This window comes from Remersonia thermophila, chromosome 7, assembly GCF_042764415.1.
Source record: "Remersonia thermophila strain ATCC 22073 chromosome 7, whole genome shotgun sequence".
Lineage (NCBI taxonomy): Eukaryota > Fungi > Ascomycota > Sordariomycetes > Sordariales > Chaetomiaceae > Remersonia > Remersonia thermophila.
In genome coordinates, this window is record NC_092223.1 from 1,500,739 (window position 1) to 1,520,685 (window position 19,947).

Here is a 19,947-nt window from a genome sequence, read left to right on the forward strand (position 1 = left end):
ATGACACACTCGGCCGAGGGAAAGGAGGGTCGTGGACGGTGCCCATCCGTGGACCTCGACACCCCCCAGGCCTCTCTTGGACTTTGGCGGAGGGTGCTGTACTATACACCAGAAACTCATCACCATGTAACAAAAGAAAGACCAAAAGGAACCAGGCGTTTTGGGCGGAAGGGCTGGCGCGGCCTACGGGCCCGGAGGACGACCTTAGACCAGGAAATAACCTCATCGATGACCTGTGCTGCGCGAATGGGCCGGTTCTCTTTCAGGGCTGAGCTCGACGTCAGGGATCGAAGGCTCAGCCTCTATTCACGAAATGCGGGGGGGGGGGGGGGGGGGGGGCTTGTATCGCAGAGCTTCCATGTCAACCATGCCCCCAACTCGGAGAACAGCCAGCTACATCGATCCCGTCCACCCGAAATCTTAACCATTCTAACCCTGGGTCGGCTCTTAACATGCTATCACTCTGCTCCTGCATCCTCATGACTTCCCACCCACTTCGCAAACAGGAGACTTGATGGCTGGTTGAGCAACCGACGCATCGGAACCGACATGCTCAGCAACAAGCAACCCCAAAATGACCAAGCAAGTCGATGTGTTGGCAAGAGATCGTCCCCTCGTACCAAGTCTAAGCTGCCGGAAAACCCTCGTCCGCTCCCACCGTCTGCGACAATGTCATCGGCGCGTGTGACTCCTCGTTCAGCCGCAGCCAGGGTCGAGGCTGCGATTCTGGATGAAACTGCGATTGCGATCGCAAAGGAGCCCTTGAGATGCTGTTATTGCCAGCCGCCAAAGGCTCACCAGCTGATCGCTGCGAGCCATACGTTCGCTGGTTGGTCCGTCTTGCACCCGGGCCCTGCGAGTTGTCTGTCGAAACGGTTCTGGACAGGGGCCGAGAACTTGGCCCTGACATCTTGCCAGAGCTGCGGGTCATGATTGGCGAGATGGTCTGGGTGATGGACTCTCCTTGAGGGCCGCTCCTCTTCGAAACTCCCTGAAATGCGTTTAACGCGGAAGTGGTTGCCGGTGGCTTTCTCGTGGTCGACCGCTTGGGACGTTTTGGGGCGGTTGTCGATTGGCTGACACTCGACTTGTCAGAACATCGGCGTTTGGTCGAGCTTTTCATGCTCTCTTCCACTGCCATGCCGATAGTCAGCGCCGCTTCAGCGCTCGCCGGGATCACTTCGGCATGAGAAGGCATGGGCTGGCCGTGGCTCGCGGCATCTGCTAGGTCCTCTTGATGAATTCTGGCCGATATTCTTCGAGTAACGGGCTTCATGATCGACCTGGGCTGCTCCGCTTCCCGTCTTCGTGTCTTCTCCTGGTCCACCGATGGAGGCGCCGGCTCGTTTGGTACGTTCGCCGGGCTGCGGACCACAACTTTCCTGAGGTGGTCCAGCGCCGAGACGAACTGCAGCGGTCCGGTGGGAGTCATCTCGTTGACCGCCCCCTGCTCTCTGCTCTTGGCCAACAACTCTTTGGAACCGCCCTGTTGAAAGCCGGACAGCCCCGAGCTCGTCACGTTTTGCGGCGAACCGCTCGAGGAGGTGACAGCATTCTCTTGGAAAGACTCCTCCAGCCGGCTCTCCGAACTGAGCTTGGTGTTTGACCTCTGGGAGAGACTGGGTTCTCCCAAAACTTGCGTCAGTCCTTTGCTGATATCCTCCGCACCTTTGCTGTAGTCCTTGAGGAAACTCAGACCCTCCGCCTTCTGACGCTCTTGGCCGACCCATCGCTCTAGACCGATGACGAGGGCTTCGGCTCGCGCCCGTTCACGTCGAGCCTCGTCGTCTAGCTCCTTCATGTGATCTTGAGCCGTCTTGAGCTCCTCTTCGAGCTGTGCTATCCGGGCAGTCAGCTTGCTCTCGACCTCCACGAGACGAGCCGACCGTTGTGCGAGCTGCTCAGCCGATGCCTTTCTCTTCGCTTCTTCGGCGGCAAGTCGCTCGTTCAATGAGCGAATCGTTGCAGCATCTTGGACCTGTCTCTGCTCTTGTTCCTGGACCTGTTGTTTCAGCCGTCCAACATTCTCGAGCAAGGAGTCTCGCTCGTGCTGCGAGCCCTGGAGCGCTTTCTCCGCCTCCTTCTGGGCCTGTTCTATCGCATCCCGGGCTTCGAGACGAGCCTTCTCTACAGCTTGCTGAATGGCCTGCTCGGAGCCCCGGGTGTGCTCGTGAAGCGCCTGGGTCAGCGTCTGGAGGCTTGACTTGTAGTTGCGCACCTCAGCGGCGTGTGCCGTTTCTGCGGCGTCCAACCTTGCACGAAGCTCAGCTAGTGCGGTGGTTTTGGACTGAACCTCCTCCTTGAGCTGTGCTGTTTCCGTGTCGAGAGATTCCGCTCTCTGTGCGAGCTCTTCGTTTTCCTGCTGCAGAAAGTCGCAGATCTCAAGGGATTTCTCAAGCTCCTGGATCTGATCCGCCTGTCCTTTTGCGACGTCTCTCAGCGATGCGACCTCTTTTGCATGTTGTTGGCATTCGTCCTCTTTCCTTTGATAAAGCGTGGTCATCATGCCGTTCTCTTCGGCCTTCTCGGCGAGTTGTCGGCTCAGTGACTCCAGCTGGTCGTCTAGTTGCTTCCAGATCTTTTCCATATGGTTATCGATGTTCGACGACAACTGGTCGGTGGCCTCTTTGAAACCTGTCTGCAGGGCCAGAATTTCGTCGACTTTCGAGGTCACGCTTCCACCTATCATCAGCAGGGTCCAAACTAACGCCCCCAGAAAGGTACTCACGTGTTGAACGACTCCTCCTGAACTCTCCGCAGCCCATCCAGATCCTTCGGCTGGCGGCTCATCATCTCAGCGAGGCCGTCAAGACGGCTTGCCAAACCATCGAGTCTGATACCTTCCATGTCAGACACCAAGTTGACCGTGACAACATGAGGTGCTCACTTGTCTCGCAGCGCTTCCGCCGACCGACGATGGCGCTCTTCCGCCTCAGACTGTTGCTCCTCGAGTTTCTTCAGGATTTCCTTGCCTTGGACGGCAAGCTCTTGGAACCCCTCCGAGGACTCCTTCAGGGCCTCGAGTTTCTCTGACAGTAAATGCACATGCTCGCGCTCCTGATTCAGATCAGCCTCCTTCTCCGCAAGCTGTGTCGTCAAGTTCTCGATCGTCTCATAGACTGCAACACGTTAGTCTCCACCACTGTCGTTGACGCCTCCTCGCTTACGCTCTGCTGCTTCGGCTTTGTTCTGTGCGATGGTTTGCCGCAACCTCTCCGTCATCTGCTCCCTGATGGCTTCCGCCTTTTGTACAGCCGACTCCGCCTCCTCCCTGTGCGATCTTTCCATCTCCTGCATCTGCTTGATTGCTTGTTCGCACCGTTCCTTGGAGCTTTTGTACAAGGTCTGCTGTTCCTTGATGGCAGCGTTGAGGTGTGTCTTGCAAGCCCGGTATTTCTGCTCCATTGTGCGGATTCGGCTTTCCGACTCTCCTAGCTTGGCCTCCATCTTTTCCAGCTGGACAGTGAGCTGCTTTCCAGACTCTCGCAATGCACTGATGTCGTGGTTCTGCGTCTCGATGCAAGAATTCTGTTCGGTAATGGCATTGGAAGCCTCCCCCAGACGTTTCTCGAGGCCCCTGATATGCTTGTGGTACTTTTTCCTCTGCTCTCTGAGCTCGGCTTTATGATTGAGCGTGAAGTCATTGATGACACCAGCCATTGAGGCCGTGAGCTCGTGAACCCTTTGGGCACTGCGCTGGTCGCCCATCGGGCTGGAGGATAGGGAGCCACATCTCGACCTGTGCCCATTGATTAGTTTGGACGCACAACTCAACCTTCAATGAGACCTACACCTGCTTTGAAATCGCGGAGCTGCGAGATGCTGGACGAGGCTGATGCGATAACCTCATGGGTCTTGTGTTTGTTGTGTCTCTCAAGGGGCGGTTGGCCATGTGGTTCCTGGTTCGCGGGGGCTCGGCCATTCGGCGGCCGGAACCAACATGGGACATCGACGGGTAGCCTTCGGAATACTTAGACCTCCCTTGGCCGTTTCTCGTGTCGACGGGCAAAGTCTGTTCTGGGCCGGTAGGAGAGCTGGAGCTTGAGGCAATGTGGTGGCCAGATGCGGCCGTATGCTGGGTCGAGACCGAGACGTAGGGTTCCGGTGCCGAAATGTTCTTGTCTTCCGAGACGGATGTCGAAGCTTGGGCCTTTGATGTTGTGTGTTTGGGCTTCACCGGAGGCATGTTCTCGATTGTCCTGGGCTTGGGAGAGCGAATCTTGACAGGCTCCTCTGAAAGCCCCTGCGGAGATGTGTTTGGGGACGGAACATCTCCGTCGACCTGTTGTAGGTTTCTCGCCGAAGAGCCCCCCGGAGACCTGTTTTCAGTTGTGGTCAAGTCGGTCAATGGCCCACGTTGATGTGGTGGGGACGGACGGCCGGTGGTGTTCATCGCTAACTCAACACCCCGAGAAGCCGCCGGAGGCGGAGAGCCTCGAACAGGGCCTCCAAGAACCTTCGCAGCATGGTTGTGAGGGGAACCAGGTTCGGCATGGATGGCAACCTTTCTAAGTCCTTGCGTGAAATGATTCGGGTTGAATGACATTGGCGCTCCATACGTGAACTCTTTTCCTAGGTCAAGCGAGTCGGCAGACTTGTCAAGTGCCGCCGGCCTGTCCAAGAGATGGGAACTCTCCAGGTCGTTGCCCTTGTTGGGGATTGGCAATTTTACGAACCCCGTCTTCTCATCTTCGGGACCAGTTCTGGAGGTGGTAGTCGGGGCTTCTCCTTGGTTGATGGGCTGACTGACTCCGGGTCTCACCCACTCCGTGAATAAGGTGGTATCCCCGGTCCAGGAGAAGTCGTCTTCGACATCCATGGTAAAAGCCTGTCGAGGAGAATAGCCGGTCATGACGGCTTTGCCATGAAGATCGTCTGCTCCTATGTCATCCATCCCCGTCTCGTGGCAATACAGGGGGAGAAAAGGAGGACAACAATGTGAACGAAACAAGGAAGCTTGAAGGAGAAGTCCCAAATAGAGGCATGTGCGCTGTGGCCGTGAATGTCTTCCTGAGCCAGAGAATTTCGGGGTGTTTTCTTACCGAGGATGGTGGGATCAGCCATTTCACCATGGATGGCAGACATCAAGAAGTGTATGGGACCTTCCAGCTTGCAACTTCCAAGGTGACAGGTCTCCAAAGGAAGGGACCTTGTCGTGCAACACCTATCAGGCATCAACAAAGATATCCTGAGCGGCTTCCAAGCATCGTTGTCATGAATTGTCAACCTCACTCGAGGCGTCGCACCTTCCAAGGCTCCAGGTGAATCGGGGCTCCTCGACTTATCGAGGCTCCACGGCCGGGGCCTCGAGTTCGAGATGCCCAGGGCATGTTGGAAGAAAGCACTCCGCGTACTTTCCTTGAGATATTCGATGTTTCTGATTGCTACTAGTGATTGAGTCTCCGTGGGCAGCAGCCCATTCCTTGAACGTGAGGTCAAGGAGGCAACTTAGAGCTTCCAAAACCTCATGTTCCTCATTCTTTTCACCACCATGAAGGCTTGAATCAATATCTCATCTAACGCCAGATCCGAGGACACGGCCGCTCCGGGTGATGGTGTTGGCTACCATGATCTCCAACAAAAAAAAACCATTCCCTACTTGAAACTGCCTGGAGTTCTCGAGGGGTTGTGGTGACTCGACAAAGCCCATACTCTGCATGAGTACATGGACGCTCTCACCAGAGGCAACTCACCCTCTACCATCCTCCAGCACCGCCAGAATCCCCATCGAACACGACAAACAATCATTCAGGCAAGAAACAAAATCCCAGGATATCTTCTACCAGCCCTTCGGTTTTTCGTCCTCAATAGGTAATTTAGCATCATCGCATTGAAGCTCAGACCTGGAGGCGTGAGGTTTACCCTCCGCTCCCCTCTCCTGCCGTACCCTTGTCATCCACATCTTGGCTCTTCGACTCTCCCGCCATGACCCCTGGCAGAAGCCGCCAATGCAAACGACGCAAAGTCCGGCTGGCCAACCCCAGGCGCGGAACCGGCACCCTGCAGGGTGCCGTGACAGGGGTTCGGCGCTTGTGAGATCACTGGCCCCGCCAATGAGAGGCCGCGATGGGGGCGAGGAACCACGACGATGTGAAAAAGCCGGAGAGGCCATGCCTCTGGAGGATGGATGGATGGACGGATGTGGCTTTGAGGCACGGCGCGGTTCAATTGCCGAGCGAGCGGTATGGAGCATGGCCGTGATGGGTGTGCGAGTGCGAAGGTGACGGGATGCATTGCGACTCCATCACACCCAGCACGCACCGGGATGAGGATGGTCAAAGAGGGTTCTGTGTCGATGCGGTCAGCCCCAAAAAGTGACTGATTGTGTGGTTAGCGGCGGGGTTGTGATATCACGTCGTGCTATTCGCAAGGGTAAGGCCTGGATAGAGGGGCAGAACGCATGCATGGCAACGGTTTTGAACGACGCCAAAGATCTTGGGGCTCAGACACCCATCCAGGCCCGCTACCTAGGTGGGTTGCAAGCACTGGCTGGCCTGGCTTGTTTGACCAGTCGTCTGCTTGCCTCTTCCTGGTCCCCTTCTCGGGACGCCAGTGGTCCGGTCTATGTATATCCTCGCCTGTCACGCTCGGCGGCGGCAAAGCATGCTCAGACCACCACCGCTTGCTTTCTCTCTCTGCTCCCTGTCGTGCCACGCCTCTTCCTTCTGAATTTCATCATCATCACCAGACTTTTTCTCTTTCTCTTTCCACCGCCGTTGCTGGTCTCGCGGCTGTTCAATTCTGTCCGTTCATACTTCCAAGCTCCTCGTCTAGAACGGTCCGTTTTGTCCCACGACATCGACGACACACACGTACACACACACACACACACACACACACACACACACACACACACACACACACATACGCACACACACACACCCGAAACATCGACTTGCCACGCTCTGCCGCAGCTACCCAGAACCCGTGATATACACAACAGTACATACCAAACCCAAAAAACGCCATGGCGGACACCAGCAGCTTCCCGCTCAGCGGGGACCCCAACTTGGATACCGGTGAGGAGATCGACGGCACCTCGGCCGGTGCTTCCGGGACCTCAACCGGCGGCGTGACCCTCTCGCCGGGTGCTTTGATCGCTATTATCGTGGTCGTGGTCGTCGTCGCGCTCGCAGGCAGTACGTTCTAGCCCGACCAACCTCTCCCGCCGTATTGGTAACTGAAGTTCCCCACACTAACCGCCCTCCCTTTTCTCCTCTCCGCAGTCGCTACCTCGGTCCTTTTCTACGTCGCCAAGAAGCGCGAGTGGACGGTGAAGGAAACGCTGCGCAGGTCGGCAAAGAAGGTCGTCACGGCTCTGACGCCGAGGCGGACCGAGTTCCCCAGGTCGGTCAAGGAAGGACGGAGTGGCAAGCTCGACGACGTGCCGCCAACGCCGAGGATCAAGCCGGAGCATCTTGACTTGGAGAAGGGACAGAGCAGCAGGTCAAATACGTCGAGCAAGAAGTGAGGGCGAAGGCGATGTGGTGCGGCAGCAGCGGAGGAGGTGAAAGTTTGGGGAGGGAGTTTTGTCCGGGGTTTGACCACGACGCAGTGAACGACCTGGGTCACCGCAGAATGACTGTTTTCGACGATCGCACGGGATTTTATGTATAAGTATGGGTTGAATTGGCGTTGGGGTGAGCTTGTCTATAGCCGTCGGAAGGTGTTTGTGCTTGCGCTCCGCCTGTCGGTGCGCTTTTCTGTGGGCGCTGCTGGCTGCGGCTTCTTTTTCTTGGATTCTGGTACAAACGTAATGGATTGTTCTCCGACGACATCTTCGGTTCGTTCCTTGGCCGCGCGTGTTTTCTTCTGGGGCCGCGACCCCAGAGCCGTGTCCCGAATCTTGCCGCCCTTGGCCGTCGATGAAGTCACGCGCATGACGACGTCGTCCTTGGGCTTCTTTTCTTTCCGCGGCGCGCGGTCGCTCTCGCTCTCGGAGCCGCTCTCTTCGTCGGTAGAGTGTTCCGCAAAGCGCGTGTCCTTCTCGGGCGCGCCGTCGACCTGGGTGCTTGGGTTGAGGGCGCGGAACTCGTAGCTGTTCTCGTCGACCTTGAACTCCTCGTCCTCGAAGAGCTTGCCGAAACGAGAGTCCCCAAGAATGCCGGCTTCGAGGTCCACCTTGGCCCGCTTGTCCTGCTTCTGCAGGATCTTGTCGGCCAGCTTCTGGTTGACCTTGACCTTCTTGACACCCCGGATGCGGGTGGCGCGCTCCTTCTCGATCTTCTCCTTGATCCGCCTGGCCCGCTCTTCCTCCCAGATGTACGGGTTCGTGATGAGACGGGCCTGGTCGTAGAGCTTGGCGGCGACGAAGTAACCGTGCATGTACGGCCTGAGCAGGTTGGTCTTGCCGATGAGGTGATCCAGGCTGAGGGACTTGAGCTCGGGCTTGGTGAGGAACTTGTAGTTGTCGTACGTCTCGGTCTGCTTCTCGTTCTCCATCTCGTGGACAAGGTTGTCCAGGAAGTGGCACCACCTCGGGGCGAGGCCCAGGTTGGGAATGAAGAAGCAGTGCATGTGCTTGCCCTCGTTCGCCGTAAGCAGCATGCCCGAGTCGGGAACGTGGGTGACAAAATTGAGGTCAACAAGCGGCTCGACCGACGTCCAGAGATCGCCAGTCTGCTCGTCCCAAATCTTGATGATGCGCTTGTCCGCCGAAAGAAGCTTGCGCTCCTCGGTCGGCGTCCTGAGGTGGATGAGGTTCTTGATGGGCAGCCCCATGCCCTGGTCCTTCTTGAGGAGCGGCCGAGGGTTCCGGAGGTCAAATACGCGGATCTGGCCGGTGCTCGTCCCGAGGGCCAGCGAGAGGCCGTCGTGGCTGTAATCCAACGCCGTAACCTCGCCGTCCTGACCCCCGAGGACGGCCACTCTCCCTTTGGTGCGCGGATCGAAGAACTCGACCGTGCTGATGGACGTGCCGAAAGCGCAGAGCCCGTGGGACTTCTCCGCCACGGCGGCCACGTTCACGGCACCCACGTTGATGCCTCCCTGCAGACCGCTCGGCGCGTCGTCCTCGCCCACGTCCACCTGCCACGGCCGGAGGAACTGGCCTCTCTCCAGGTCCAGCCGGAACACCTCGCCGTAGCCCGACCCGTCAGAGCTCAAGCCGACGGCAGGGACGAGAACCTCTGTGCTCTGGCGCAGATAGGCCAGATCGCGGCCGAACCTCGGAAGCCTGACCTCATAGTGACATCCCATGGGGGTGTGGAACTCGAGCGACCGGTCGGACTGTAGGTGTACGCTCTTGGAGTAGTCGGAGCTAAGCAGGAGGAAGGTGGTGTTTTCGGACTTTGTGTGGCGCGCAAATGAAAGGGACAGTTCTTGGGTATTGTGAACGTGAAATTGGGGCTTGTAGGTCCCCGAGCTCATGATCCAGTTGCCATCTTCGCTGGCGCGGACGCAGTTGCTTGCTGTTCAAGGCCTGTCAGTGCCCGGTCGAAGGGAGCCGCGCAGGAGGGGAGGGGGTTACTTGCCCTCTTCGAACGAGAACTCTTGAATGAGCTCAAAGTTGTTGAGGCTCTCGGGGTCGTACTTGGCTGACCGTTTCCTGCGACGGAGGAGCCAATCTGGGAGCGGCCTGGCCGTGGATGGTCCCGCGACGGTGTATCTGCGGCGCAAGGTTAGCTGGTAGAAGGCAGAAGAAACTTCACGAGGAGATGCTTACACAGGAACTGGCCCCGGATTTGTCAACTTCATGGCGAAACAACCACCTGGTTATCCTGCCGTTGCTAGATGCCAGCTTGGAGTCGCAGATGTCGTTTGGAGGATGCGAAAGCTTGAGCTTTTCGCGACAAGGCAAAGGCGACGGGGGCAGAAATCCAAAAAGTTTGACCGCCTGGCCCAAAGGGGAAGGCGGGGAGAACAACCCCTTGTCACGCTGGAGAATCGTCACCAACCCTAACCCTGGATAGGTGTTCGGCTTCAGCCATATCCCTAACCCGACCCTCCGAGTCTTGGCGCGAACGATCACATTCAAAGCCGCGTTTCCGTTCGCAGGCATGGTCAACTTGGATCAACAGACCACCGCAACAAGCAACCACCAAAATGTCCGGGCGACGCGACTTCCTCAGCCAGCCCGCACCCGAGAACTACGTGGCCGGTCTCGGCCGTGGTGCCACCGGCTTCACGACCCGGTCGGATCTCGGTCCGGCGCGCGACGGCCCCAGCGAAGACCAAATCAAGGCTGCCGTCGCAAAGCGGTCGGCGCAGCTTGGTCTGAGCGAGCCCAAGGGCGGTGATGACGACGACGACGAGCGGTACCAGGACCCAGACAACGAGGTCGGCCTTTTTGCCGGCGGCATCTACGATAAGGACGATGAGGACGCAGATCGGATATGGAAGGAGGTGGACGACAAGATGGCGAGGAGGAGGCAGAAGCAGAGGTAAGCAGGCCCGTCGGTGCTTTGTCCTGCAGCTTGTTTGCCCCGTTGTATCCTCTCCGTCTCTCCGTTCCCATTCCCATACCAAGCATGTAGTTTATCAGTTCCGCATAGACGAGCAGAGTACCGACCCATGATCGCATAGGGAAGCACGCGAAAAGGCCGAGCGCGAGGAGTATGAACGCCTCAACCCCAAGATCCAGCAGCAGTTCGCCGGGTTGAAGCGAGCGCTCGAGACCGTCACCGACGAAGAATGGGCGAACCTCCCGGACCCCAAGGACCTGACAGGCCGGACAAAGCGGGCCCGCCAGGCGCGCATGCAGCGCTTCTACGCCGTCCCGGACAGCGTCCTCGCTGCCGCGAGGGACCAAGGCCAGTTTGGCACGACCGTTGCCGACGACGGCACGGCGACGGAGGCCAACAAGGACGGCACCGTGACCGACTTTGCCAAGATCGGTGCCGCCCGCGACAAGGTGCTGCGCGCCCGCCTCGAACAACAGTCGCAGAGCAGCGGCATCGCCACCGCCGGCAGCGCCACGAGCATCGATCCCAAGGGCTACCTGACCTCGCTGGCCAACGCCCAGGGCGTCGAGCAGAGCATCGGGGACATCGAGCAGTTCCGCAAGATGCTCAAGTCGGCCGTCGATTCGAACCCAAAGCAGGCAGCCAGCTGGATCGCCGCCGCCCGGCTGGAGATCGCGGCCGGAAAGCCCGGCGCGGCCCGCGCGCTGATCGCCAAGGGCTGCCAGCACTGCCCCAAGAGCGAGGATATCTGGCTTGAGAACATCCATCTCAACGACAACCGCAACGCCAAGGTCATTGCGGCCCAGGCCATCCAGGCGAACCCGCACTCTGTCAAGCTGTGGGTGGAGGCGATGAAGCTCGAGAACGACGCCAGGTCCAAGAAGAAGGTGATCCGGCGAGCCCTGGACCACAACCCCGAGTCGGAGGCGCTGTGGAAGGAAGCGGTCAACCTGGAAGAGGACCCGGCCGACGCCCGCATGCTGCTCGCCAAGGCCACGGAGCTCATCCCGGAGTCGCTCGACCTGTGGCTGGCGCTCGCGCGGCTCGAGACGCCCGACAACGCGCGCAAGGTGCTCAACAAGGCCGTCAAGAAGCTCCCCAGCTCGTACGAGCTGTGGATTGCGGCCGCGCGGCTGGAAGAACAGCTCGGCGAGGGCACCAAGCGGCCGGTCATGAAGAACGCCGTCAAGTTCCTCGCGAAACAAAACGCCATGCCGAAGCGCGACGTGTGGATCGCCGAGGCCGAAAGGTGCGAGGAGGAGGGCGCCGTCGTCACCTGCAGCAACATCATCGAAGAGACGCTCGGGTGGGGCCTCGACGAGGACGACGACCGGAAGGAAATCTGGATGGAAGACGCCAAGGGCAGCATCAGCCGCGACAAGTTCGCCACGGCGCGTGCCATCTACGCCTGCGCCCTGCGCGTCTTCCCCAACAGCCGCAGCCTGTACCTCGCCGCGGTCGACCTCGAGCGCAACCACGGCACGAAGGACGACCTCTGGCGGGCGCTCGAAAAGGCCGTCGAGGCCTGCCCGCACGTCGAGGTCTTCTGGCTCATGCTCGCGAAGGAAAAGGCGGGCGAGATCAACGAGGCCCGCCGCGTCCTGGCGCGCGCCTTCAAGCAGAACCCGGACAACGAAGACATCTGGCTCGCCGCCGTCAAGCTCGAGGCCGACAACGGCCACATCGACCAGGCGCGCGACCTCCTCAAAACCGCCCGCCAAAACGCCCCCACGGACCGCGTCTGGATGCGCAGCGTCGCCTTTGAGCGCCAGCTCGGCAACAACGACGCCGCGCTGGACCTGGTGAGGGACGCGCTCCAGCTCTTCCCCGGCGCGCCGAAGCTGTGGATGATGAAGGGCCAGATCTACGAGGACCTCGGCAAGGTCGCCGAGGCGCGCGAGGCCTACGCGACGGGCGTGCGCGCCGTGCCGGGGTCGGTGCCGCTGTGGCTGCTGTACTCGCGGCTCGAGGAGCGCGCCGGGAACGTGGTCAAGGCGCGAAGCGTGCTGGACCGCGCGCGGCAGGCGGTGCCCAAGACCCCGGAGCTGTGGTGCGAGCTGATCCGCGTCGAGCGACGGGCCGGCAACGTCAACCAGGCCAAGACGCTCATGGCGGCGGCGCTGCAGCAGATGCCCAAGAGCGGCCTCCTCTGGGCGGAGCGGATCCTGCACCTCGAGCCCCGCACCCAGCGCAAGCCCCTCATCACGGAAGCCATCAAGAAGGTGGAGGACGACCCCGTCTTGCAGGTCACCGCCGCGCGGATCCTGTGGGCGGAGAGGAAGCTGGACAGGGCGCAGAACTGGTTCGAGAGGGCGCTGCTGCTGGACAGGGACATGGGGGATACGTGGGCATGGTATTACAAGTTCTTGCTGCAGCACGGGACGGAGGAGAAGCGGAACGATCTGGTTGCCAAGTGCGTGCTGAACGATCCCCGGCACGGAGAGGTTTGGCAGAGGGTGGCCAAGGATCCGAAGAACGCGGGGAAGGGGACGGAGGAGGTTCTGAAGCTGGTTGCTGCCGCGTTGAACTAGATGAAGGGATGAAGGGAAACCGGCTTGTCCAGCTTCAAGAAGCGGTGCGGAGTGCGTTGCTTGTTGATATCCAAACTCTGGAGCCCACCGAGAGTAATAAGCATGTATGGATTATATGTGATAGAGATATAGGTACCAAAAGCCAGACGTTCCACCCCAGGACTTTGTTGCTGTCGCAGTCTTTCCCGCATGGATAAGCACAGCAGCCCACCGCCGAGTTCCTATCCTGTCCAGCTCCTTCTGAATGCTTGACGATCCAAACCATCCTGCCGCCTTCGTTCCGGCTGCCAAGCTCACCCGTCAACCCTCTCGGCCGCATCCCATCGCATCGCATCGTACAGCAGCAGCATGCGTCGTTCTCTGGGGTCTTTATTTGCTACCGCCGAACCACGACGAAAGGTAGCTCTTGCTCTTGGCGGCGGTGTCCTCCACCTTGCGGTCAAACTCGTCAATCTTCCGGAGGGCGTCCGACTTGGCCGCCTTGGCGTACGATTCCGCCTCAGACTTGGCCTTGGAGACGTCCCGATTGACGACGTCGATCTGTAGGCGCGGGGTGGATGTGTCAGCCGGTGAGCGGGCGCAACGGGGGGGGGGGGGGTTGGCATCGCTGCTGTGCGTGCGGCAAGAGGGGGGCGTGATGTCCGGGATGAAAACGTACCGCGTGGTCAACCTTGGCACCCACATCCTGCCCGATCTTGCGGGCCGACTCTTCGACGTTTGTTGTGCGCTGCGGCAGCTCGCCCTTGATTTTGGCCGCGACGTGGTGGGCGTCGCCTAGCGCGGGAACGTGGGTGAGCGTTGGCTGAGAGACGACGAGATGCAACAAGAACGCGTTTCCCCCCCGGCTTGGAGAAGGCCAAGGCATGTAGGTGCGGAACGCGGGAGACACTCACTCTCAAACTTCTTTTCGGCGGCGCGCGGAGAGCCGCCCGCAGCGTAGAGGTAGTAGCCGATGCCGCCTGCGAGGGCGGCGCCGATGGCGAGGGGAGCCCTTGAGCGTGCGGCCATGGTGGTGGATTCGGGAGATGGTATTTTTTTCAGATGGAATTTGATGCTTTTTGTTTCTTCTACGTGTCTGTGCTGGATGGTGTGCCAAAGCAGAGAGGATAAAGGTGAGCTCGGTTAGGTGGGTAGAAGGGCGGGATGAGAGCCTGGAAGTGATGAGACGAGAGATGTCGAACACGAGGGGAGGAATTGCATGATTTTAATATCTAGGTACTCTTGCCCACGGTCCGTGAAATCCGTTTCGGCTCCCCGGGTTCGCTTTGTCCATTGTCACACCCAACCTGGTATTCCCTGACGTCCATGTCTTTGCTGTCGCCTCCATGGAAGTCTGCTGTGCAGCATCATGAAATGCCATGTTTACAGTGAGGTCATGGCCGACCTCTCGGTGCCATGTATGACGTATGCGTGTGGAGCATGACCCACTACCCTGAGTGGGTTCCGACGACCGCTGTGGGCTGCTTTGGGCTGCTGTAGGCTGCTGTAGGCTGCTGTGGGCTGCTGTGGGCTAGGGGCTGGGGGCTGCTGCGGTGGGCCTGAGAGCCCAGAACCCGACTCAATGCAAGACGGATGATGCACCCGCTGCCAAGGCCCCGGCCTGCAAAGCCGGCGAGGCTGTGCATGCCCATGCCTGGTCCAGCGTCCTTCCGACATGACGCCGTCAACCTCCCTCCATCCCGGGCCCTAGCCACCAGTCTTCCTCCTTCAAGCTCCGTCGCCATTGTAGCTTGGGGATTGCGCTGCTGGATGTTGCTGTTTTGCCATTGATTCCCCGAGATACCTGCCTACCTATTATACTCCTAGTAAATAGCATTGTCTCTGCTCGGCCGGAGAAGAGAAGCGCCGTCGGAGAGACATTTCTCCCCTTTGTCTCATCTCAACTCGGCTTTGGCTGGCCCATTCCGAACACACAAAGCAACGTCGTCCCGTTTTGGGCTCCGAGGACGCACCCGTTCATCCTCGAACCCAACCTCGCGACCCCCGGCCCCCATCGGCCGCCAAACAATCTCCTCCTCCTTCCGACATGGCATGAGGCGCCATGCCCAGGATTCGGCACCACCGCTCTTCCCGACGCGTCCCCCCTCCTAAAGACAGCGACTTTGACCACGAGATCAACCTCGTCAACAGAGATGATGATGAACGCTCCACCAGCCCGTCGTCGGCTGGTCCGGCCTCCTCGGAGGGCGATGGCATGACGTCTCCAGAAAGAGGCCGTCCGAGAGGCGGACCGCAAGATATGCCGAGAGGAGAGGGACGGGAGCCAGTCCAGCCGGCTGTTGTGGTTGAGCGTGAGTGAATCGGCTGTGGTCGTGGTGGGGGGGATCCGTACCGCTGACGCGCAGCAGAGCCAACCCCTCTGGCCGAACCGGGGCTATCAACGCAGGCGACGAAGCAAGCCGACCAGCCCAAGACGGCCGAGTCGGAAATCGACATGCTCTACGAAAACCAACGAGGCGGCTTCCTCTGCGGCATCCCTTTGTTCTCCTCCAAAGCCCTCGGCAACCTCGACCCTTCTCCCTGGACCAACTCGGCCAACCGCGCCAGCGCCAGCCCCACCGACATCAACACGGCCCAAGTTCCCGATCCCAGCTGGGAGTGGGCCTGGCCGGAATGGCGCATCCAGCACGACGAGACCGCCGACGAGGATGGCTGGGTCTACTCGTTTGCCTTCTCTCGCAAGTTCTCGTGGCATAAGGCGCGGTGGTGGAACTCGTTCGTCCGGCGACGCGTGTGGGCCCGGAAACGGGTCAAGAAGAGCTCCCGGGCGGGATACGACCCGGATGATCCGCAGCTGCTGAACCCGGACTACTTCACCGTCCGCGCGTCGTCGGAGCGGGCCAGGGACCGCAGCTCTAGCAGGGCCCCAAGCAAGGCCAGCAGCCGCGCCCGCAGCCGGATGAGCAACAGCCGGCTGAGCGTCGGCACGCTCAACAGCGAAGGGGTCACCGCGCCCCTGGAGATTGAGCATGCCGACGAGCTGATGGACGCCCTCCGCGCGGCGCGGATCGATCGCGAGAAGATCCAGGCCGTGGAGAACTACCTCGGCCACGCCAAGGAAGAGCTGGCGGGTCTGCAGGACTGCATGCATGAGATCATGTCGCTGTTTGTGTTCCAAGCATCGAGGCGGACCCTCCTGGGAAAGCTGACCCAGGAGTATGACCGGCTGGTGGCGGAGCGCGAGAAGCTGAAGGAGTCGGCCCCCGCAGAGGTTGAGAAGAAGGTGGAGAACCTCGCTGCGGCGCTCAAGCACGCCGACGAGGAGGTGAAGAGGCTAGAATACTGGAGCGACGTCAAGGACATGGCGGAGGCAGGGAGCTCTCAAGGCGCGACGGATCCTGCACAAGGCTGGGATCCTGCGTGGAAGGGGGTGGACAAGTCGGGCCCGTCAGCGCCGCCAGCGCCGCCAACTCCGAAAACCGACGATCGGGCGAAAGAGGGGAAGGGGGGTGGGAAGGGCGAGGCGCTTGAATAACGCCTTTTCTACTCGTACCATGCTTGATGTTCTGGGCCAAGATGGAGGAAGTCTCGGACGGATAGATACCCTGATTGTCTTTTTTTTCTTGTCCAATACACATATCCAGTTCATCGTTAGGATCCTGTGGTTTCCACTCTCCCATGAATAAGCCATAGTTATCCATCCTCCCATCCTTTCTGTTCCTCATGGCGGGTGTATTCTATCCACATACTTACCCTAGGGTCAGGTAGTGCACTAGGTACACTATATTAGTAGGTACGTGAGTTACCGTATTTATCTTTCGTGCATGACAGTCCCCCAGGCCCGGGCCCTCCAATCCGATCTTGGCTTCCGCTGCGGGGCGCGCGGGATCCACTGCGAACCTCTGCGGCCGACGTCGACAAAACAAGATTTCGGGATCCATCCAAAAAAAAAAAGTTGAATTCGCGCTGTACTTGTACGCAAGGCTGTCAACGCCAACACGGCAGACGACGAGTGTTACCTTACCCACCCACCAACCCCCCCTCCTTCTCCCCCTCCCCCTCCCCCCCCGACACGGTGCCGCTGGCTCCTTGCCTCGACTCCCGAGAGACGAGCCGCCTCCCAGCCAGCCAAAGAAGCGACAAACAACAAAAACCACGAAACATGCCCTGTCCATAGCAATGACCTTAGGCTCTGCACTGCCGTGGAGGACGTGCTCAACCCTGGTTCGCATCCAACCACCCCGCCGCTGGCTCTCGGTCCCCTCCCTTCGAGCCAGCTCAGCCACGCCATGGCCGCCCTCTAGCAGTACCAACGGTCGCCCGGCGACACCCTCCTCGGCCAGCCCGGCCCATGCTACTACCACGGCCGGCGCCGCGTCCTCTCTGATCGACCGCCTCAGCCGCCTGCCCGTGCGGCCTCACCGCGACTGGGGCATCCCCCGAGCCCACTGGGCCCCCGCCGTGGTCCTCCGGCCCGACACGCCCTATCCTCACAAGGTCGAGAGCCGCGAGAGCCTGCGAAGGAGCCACCGGATCCTGAAGCAGCAGTACCAGCTCGAAACGAAGCGGCCGCAAAAAGGCAAGCCGGGGGACTGGCGCACCATCCTCCGCTACCTGATCCGATACAGCCCCGCCTACGTCCCACCCGAGGAAGGGGTCAGGATTACCATCTCGAACAAGGCGCTCGAGCTCCTGCTCTCGGACCACAGGAGCAACCTGTGGAACATCAAGGCGAGGACAAAATGCACCATGACGCTCTACCGGCCAGCGCCCGGCCCTTGGGGAGCGCCCTGGCCGTGGGACGACAGGGTCCAGCGGACGGAGAAAGGGGAGGAAGATGCACCGCCAAAGGAGCGGGCGCTCAAGGACGGATGGGGCACCGAGCCCTATGTTGTGCTCAGCGGAGAGCCCACCGCCGTCGTGGCAGCTGTCGACGAGATCGTCAAGGTGAGCAGGTCGGCGATCTACGACAGGACCGAGGACTCCTCCGCCGAGGCCAGCACGCCCGAGGAGCAGAGCGCCCCGCCTCCCGACACGACGCAGGACTCCCTCGCCGAGCTGGTCAAGGTCGAGAGGCTCAACACCCCGTCGCCTGCCGCCGGCCAGGCCGAGGCCGCCTTCGCCGAAATCCCTGTCCGTTGGCATCCGGTGCCGATCCCTAGCCGTCCGTACAAGCTGTACGAGAGGGTGGACGCCATCCCGCGGCCCAAGGAGTGGACCGTGTCGAGCTTCCAGCAGTACGTCGCGGCGATAACGATGGGCCGCCCCCACGGAAGCCTCGCTCGGCATCTGTACCCTGGCCGGCAGCAGTCACACCAGAAGACGGTGGTGCGCCTCCTGCACGACGTTTTCAACGACCCGGCGGCCGCCTCCGCCGTATCCGTTCCGGCGCTCCAGCGAGCCCTGGAGTACCTGGTGGCGGCCGGGTCGACGTTCGTTCGAGACGCCGAGGCGCTGCGGGACCGCGCCAAGGAGCTGGGCCTCCGCCTGGATACCGACGTGTACAACCGGATGGCCCAGACGGCGGTCAAGACCAAGAACCTGCTCGTGTTCCAGAGCTTCGTCGGCGACATGGTGCTCCGCGGCTACCAGCCCAACGTGCGGACGTGGCTCCTCTTCTTGCGCATCATCGAGGCCGAGGACGTTCGCCGGTACATCCTGAAGGCCATGGCCGCCAAGAATTACTTCTCAGACCCCAAGGTGGTCAACGAGGTGGCGGTTGAGATGGCCGACCACGACATCTACCGCGCCATCCAGATGGGCCAAGACGTGGACGCCTTCGTGGGCAGCCTGCACGAGCTGTACGGCCCGGAGTGGACGCTGCACACGCGCGCCGCAAACCGCTACCTCGACGTCCTGGGCCGGTACAGCAAGCTGGACGACTGCAAGCGGTTGCTCGAGCTCATGTTTGCCAGCCAGCGCGCCAAACCCAACACCATCACGCTCAACACGGCCATCACGCACTGCAAGCTTCAGAGGAAGATCGACCTCGCCATCGAGCTTCTCCAGATGTTTGAGAAGGAGGGCTACCCTCATCTGGTCGACGGCATCACCCTCCACCTGCTCTTCGAGGCCGCGCGCAAGACGAAGAAGCCGCATCTCCTGGGCGCCGTCTGGAAGTACGCACACCTGACGGCGCAGACCAACTGGGACATGCGACGGCGCGGGATCAAGCTCCTTGCGGGGGAGCACAAGATGCTGCGCCTCACCAAGCGCCTGAGCGGGTTGTGGGAGAACCCGGACGAGTGCAAGATGAGCAGGCTGGAGTTTGTCGAAAGCCTGCTGCTGAATTACGAGGAGATCAACATCACGCCGGGAACGTTGCGGCTCGAAGCGGCCACAAGGGGGCAGGCGCAGGAGGCCAAGGACTCGGTCGCGCTGCGCTTGCGCTCGCGCCTTCTTACGGCCGGCGATTCTGCGCCAGAACTTGTCGTCTCGACAACCGAGATGGAACGCGACGAAAGCGGCGCACCCGGCGCCATTGAGTACTACTATGCCTCCACGCATCGCCTCATAGAAAAGGCGAAAGCCCGCAGCCGACAGCCTCCGAAGCCCCTCTACGCACACATCTACGATGCCTACGAACATCGAATGTCCAGAGCCGCCCATATCTGGAGGCCCAAGACCCCGCTCGGGGATTATCTCCGGGAAGCCCTGGAACGCGACCGGCTCTTGCACAAGCTCGCACACTCGGGGCTCGGCAGCGCGCAGATCTTCCAGGATGGCGTGCCTGCCGAGATGGCGCCCGTCAAGCTGGCTCTCCAAAAGCGGCCGGTGCAAGGGTTCAAGCGGGATCCCGTGCCGCCGCGGATGCGGGAACTTGCCCAGAGGGACAAGGCAGACGGCGACGGTGCTGCTGCGATAAGAGGCACTGCCACAAACCCACTGCCGCTCCCCACGCCGGCATCGACACCCACGGCAGCGGCAACGACGCGGGAGATGCCTGACCAAGAGGAGGAAGGAGGACGACATGCCACCGCCGATGAAGGGGAAAGACGCGAATAGCGAGAGACCACCGGCGCTGGAGAGGCCAGCAGCAGCACAAGCAGCAGCACAAGCAGCAGCGGCACACG

The 19,947-nt window shown here is 60.5% G+C and overlaps 7 protein-coding genes across 7 annotated transcripts; 4 read left to right on the forward strand and 3 right to left on the reverse strand.

The window, feature by feature from the left end:
- Positions 1–1,119: 1,119 nt before the first annotated feature.
- Positions 1,120–3,660, reverse strand: VTJ83DRAFT_7382 (uncharacterized protein; the record flags this gene model as incomplete). Its single annotated transcript, XM_071014198.1, has 6 exons — positions 1,120–1,134; positions 1,355–1,834; positions 2,024–2,675; positions 2,729–2,815; positions 2,888–3,119; positions 3,168–3,660. The coding sequence occupies 6 exons, from the start codon at positions 3,658–3,660 to the stop codon at positions 1,120–1,122; spliced, it is 1,959 nt and encodes a 652-aa protein (XP_070863599.1).
- Positions 3,661–6,967: 3,307 nt separating this feature from the next.
- VTJ83DRAFT_7383 (uncharacterized protein) lies at positions 6,968–7,471 on the forward strand (the record flags this gene model as incomplete). Its single annotated transcript, XM_071014199.1, has 2 exons — positions 6,968–7,139; positions 7,227–7,471. 2 exons carry the CDS (start codon positions 6,968–6,970, stop codon positions 7,469–7,471), a joined length of 417 nt encoding a protein of 138 aa, XP_070863600.1.
- A 179-nt stretch (positions 7,472–7,650) lies between these two features.
- Positions 7,651–9,696, reverse strand: VTJ83DRAFT_7384 (uncharacterized protein; the record flags this gene model as incomplete). The annotated part of the gene is made up of 3 exons (XM_071014200.1): positions 7,651–9,410; positions 9,474–9,607; positions 9,665–9,696. 3 exons carry the CDS (start codon positions 9,694–9,696, stop codon positions 7,651–7,653), a joined length of 1,926 nt encoding a protein of 641 aa, XP_070863601.1.
- Positions 9,697–10,044: 348 nt separating this feature from the next.
- Positions 10,045–12,934, forward strand: VTJ83DRAFT_7385 (uncharacterized protein; the record flags this gene model as incomplete). Its single annotated transcript, XM_071014201.1, has 2 exons — positions 10,045–10,382; positions 10,525–12,934. 2 exons carry the CDS (start codon positions 10,045–10,047, stop codon positions 12,932–12,934), a joined length of 2,748 nt encoding a protein of 915 aa, XP_070863602.1.
- A 369-nt stretch (positions 12,935–13,303) lies between these two features.
- Positions 13,304–13,942, reverse strand: VTJ83DRAFT_7386 (uncharacterized protein; the record flags this gene model as incomplete). The annotated part of the gene is made up of 3 exons (XM_071014202.1): positions 13,304–13,474; positions 13,593–13,708; positions 13,828–13,942. The coding sequence occupies 3 exons, from the start codon at positions 13,940–13,942 to the stop codon at positions 13,304–13,306; spliced, it is 402 nt and encodes a 133-aa protein (XP_070863603.1).
- Positions 13,943–14,975: 1,033 nt separating this feature from the next.
- Positions 14,976–16,409, forward strand: VTJ83DRAFT_7387 (uncharacterized protein; the record flags this gene model as incomplete). Its single annotated transcript, XM_071014203.1, has 2 exons — positions 14,976–15,225; positions 15,283–16,409. 2 exons carry the CDS (start codon positions 14,976–14,978, stop codon positions 16,407–16,409), a joined length of 1,377 nt encoding a protein of 458 aa, XP_070863604.1.
- Positions 16,410–17,053: 644 nt separating this feature from the next.
- VTJ83DRAFT_7388 (uncharacterized protein) lies at positions 17,054–19,879 on the forward strand (the record flags this gene model as incomplete). Its single annotated transcript, XM_071014204.1, has 1 exon — positions 17,054–19,879. One exon carries the CDS (start codon positions 17,054–17,056, stop codon positions 19,877–19,879), a length of 2,826 nt encoding a protein of 941 aa, XP_070863605.1.
- Positions 19,880–19,947: the final 68 nt, after the last annotated feature.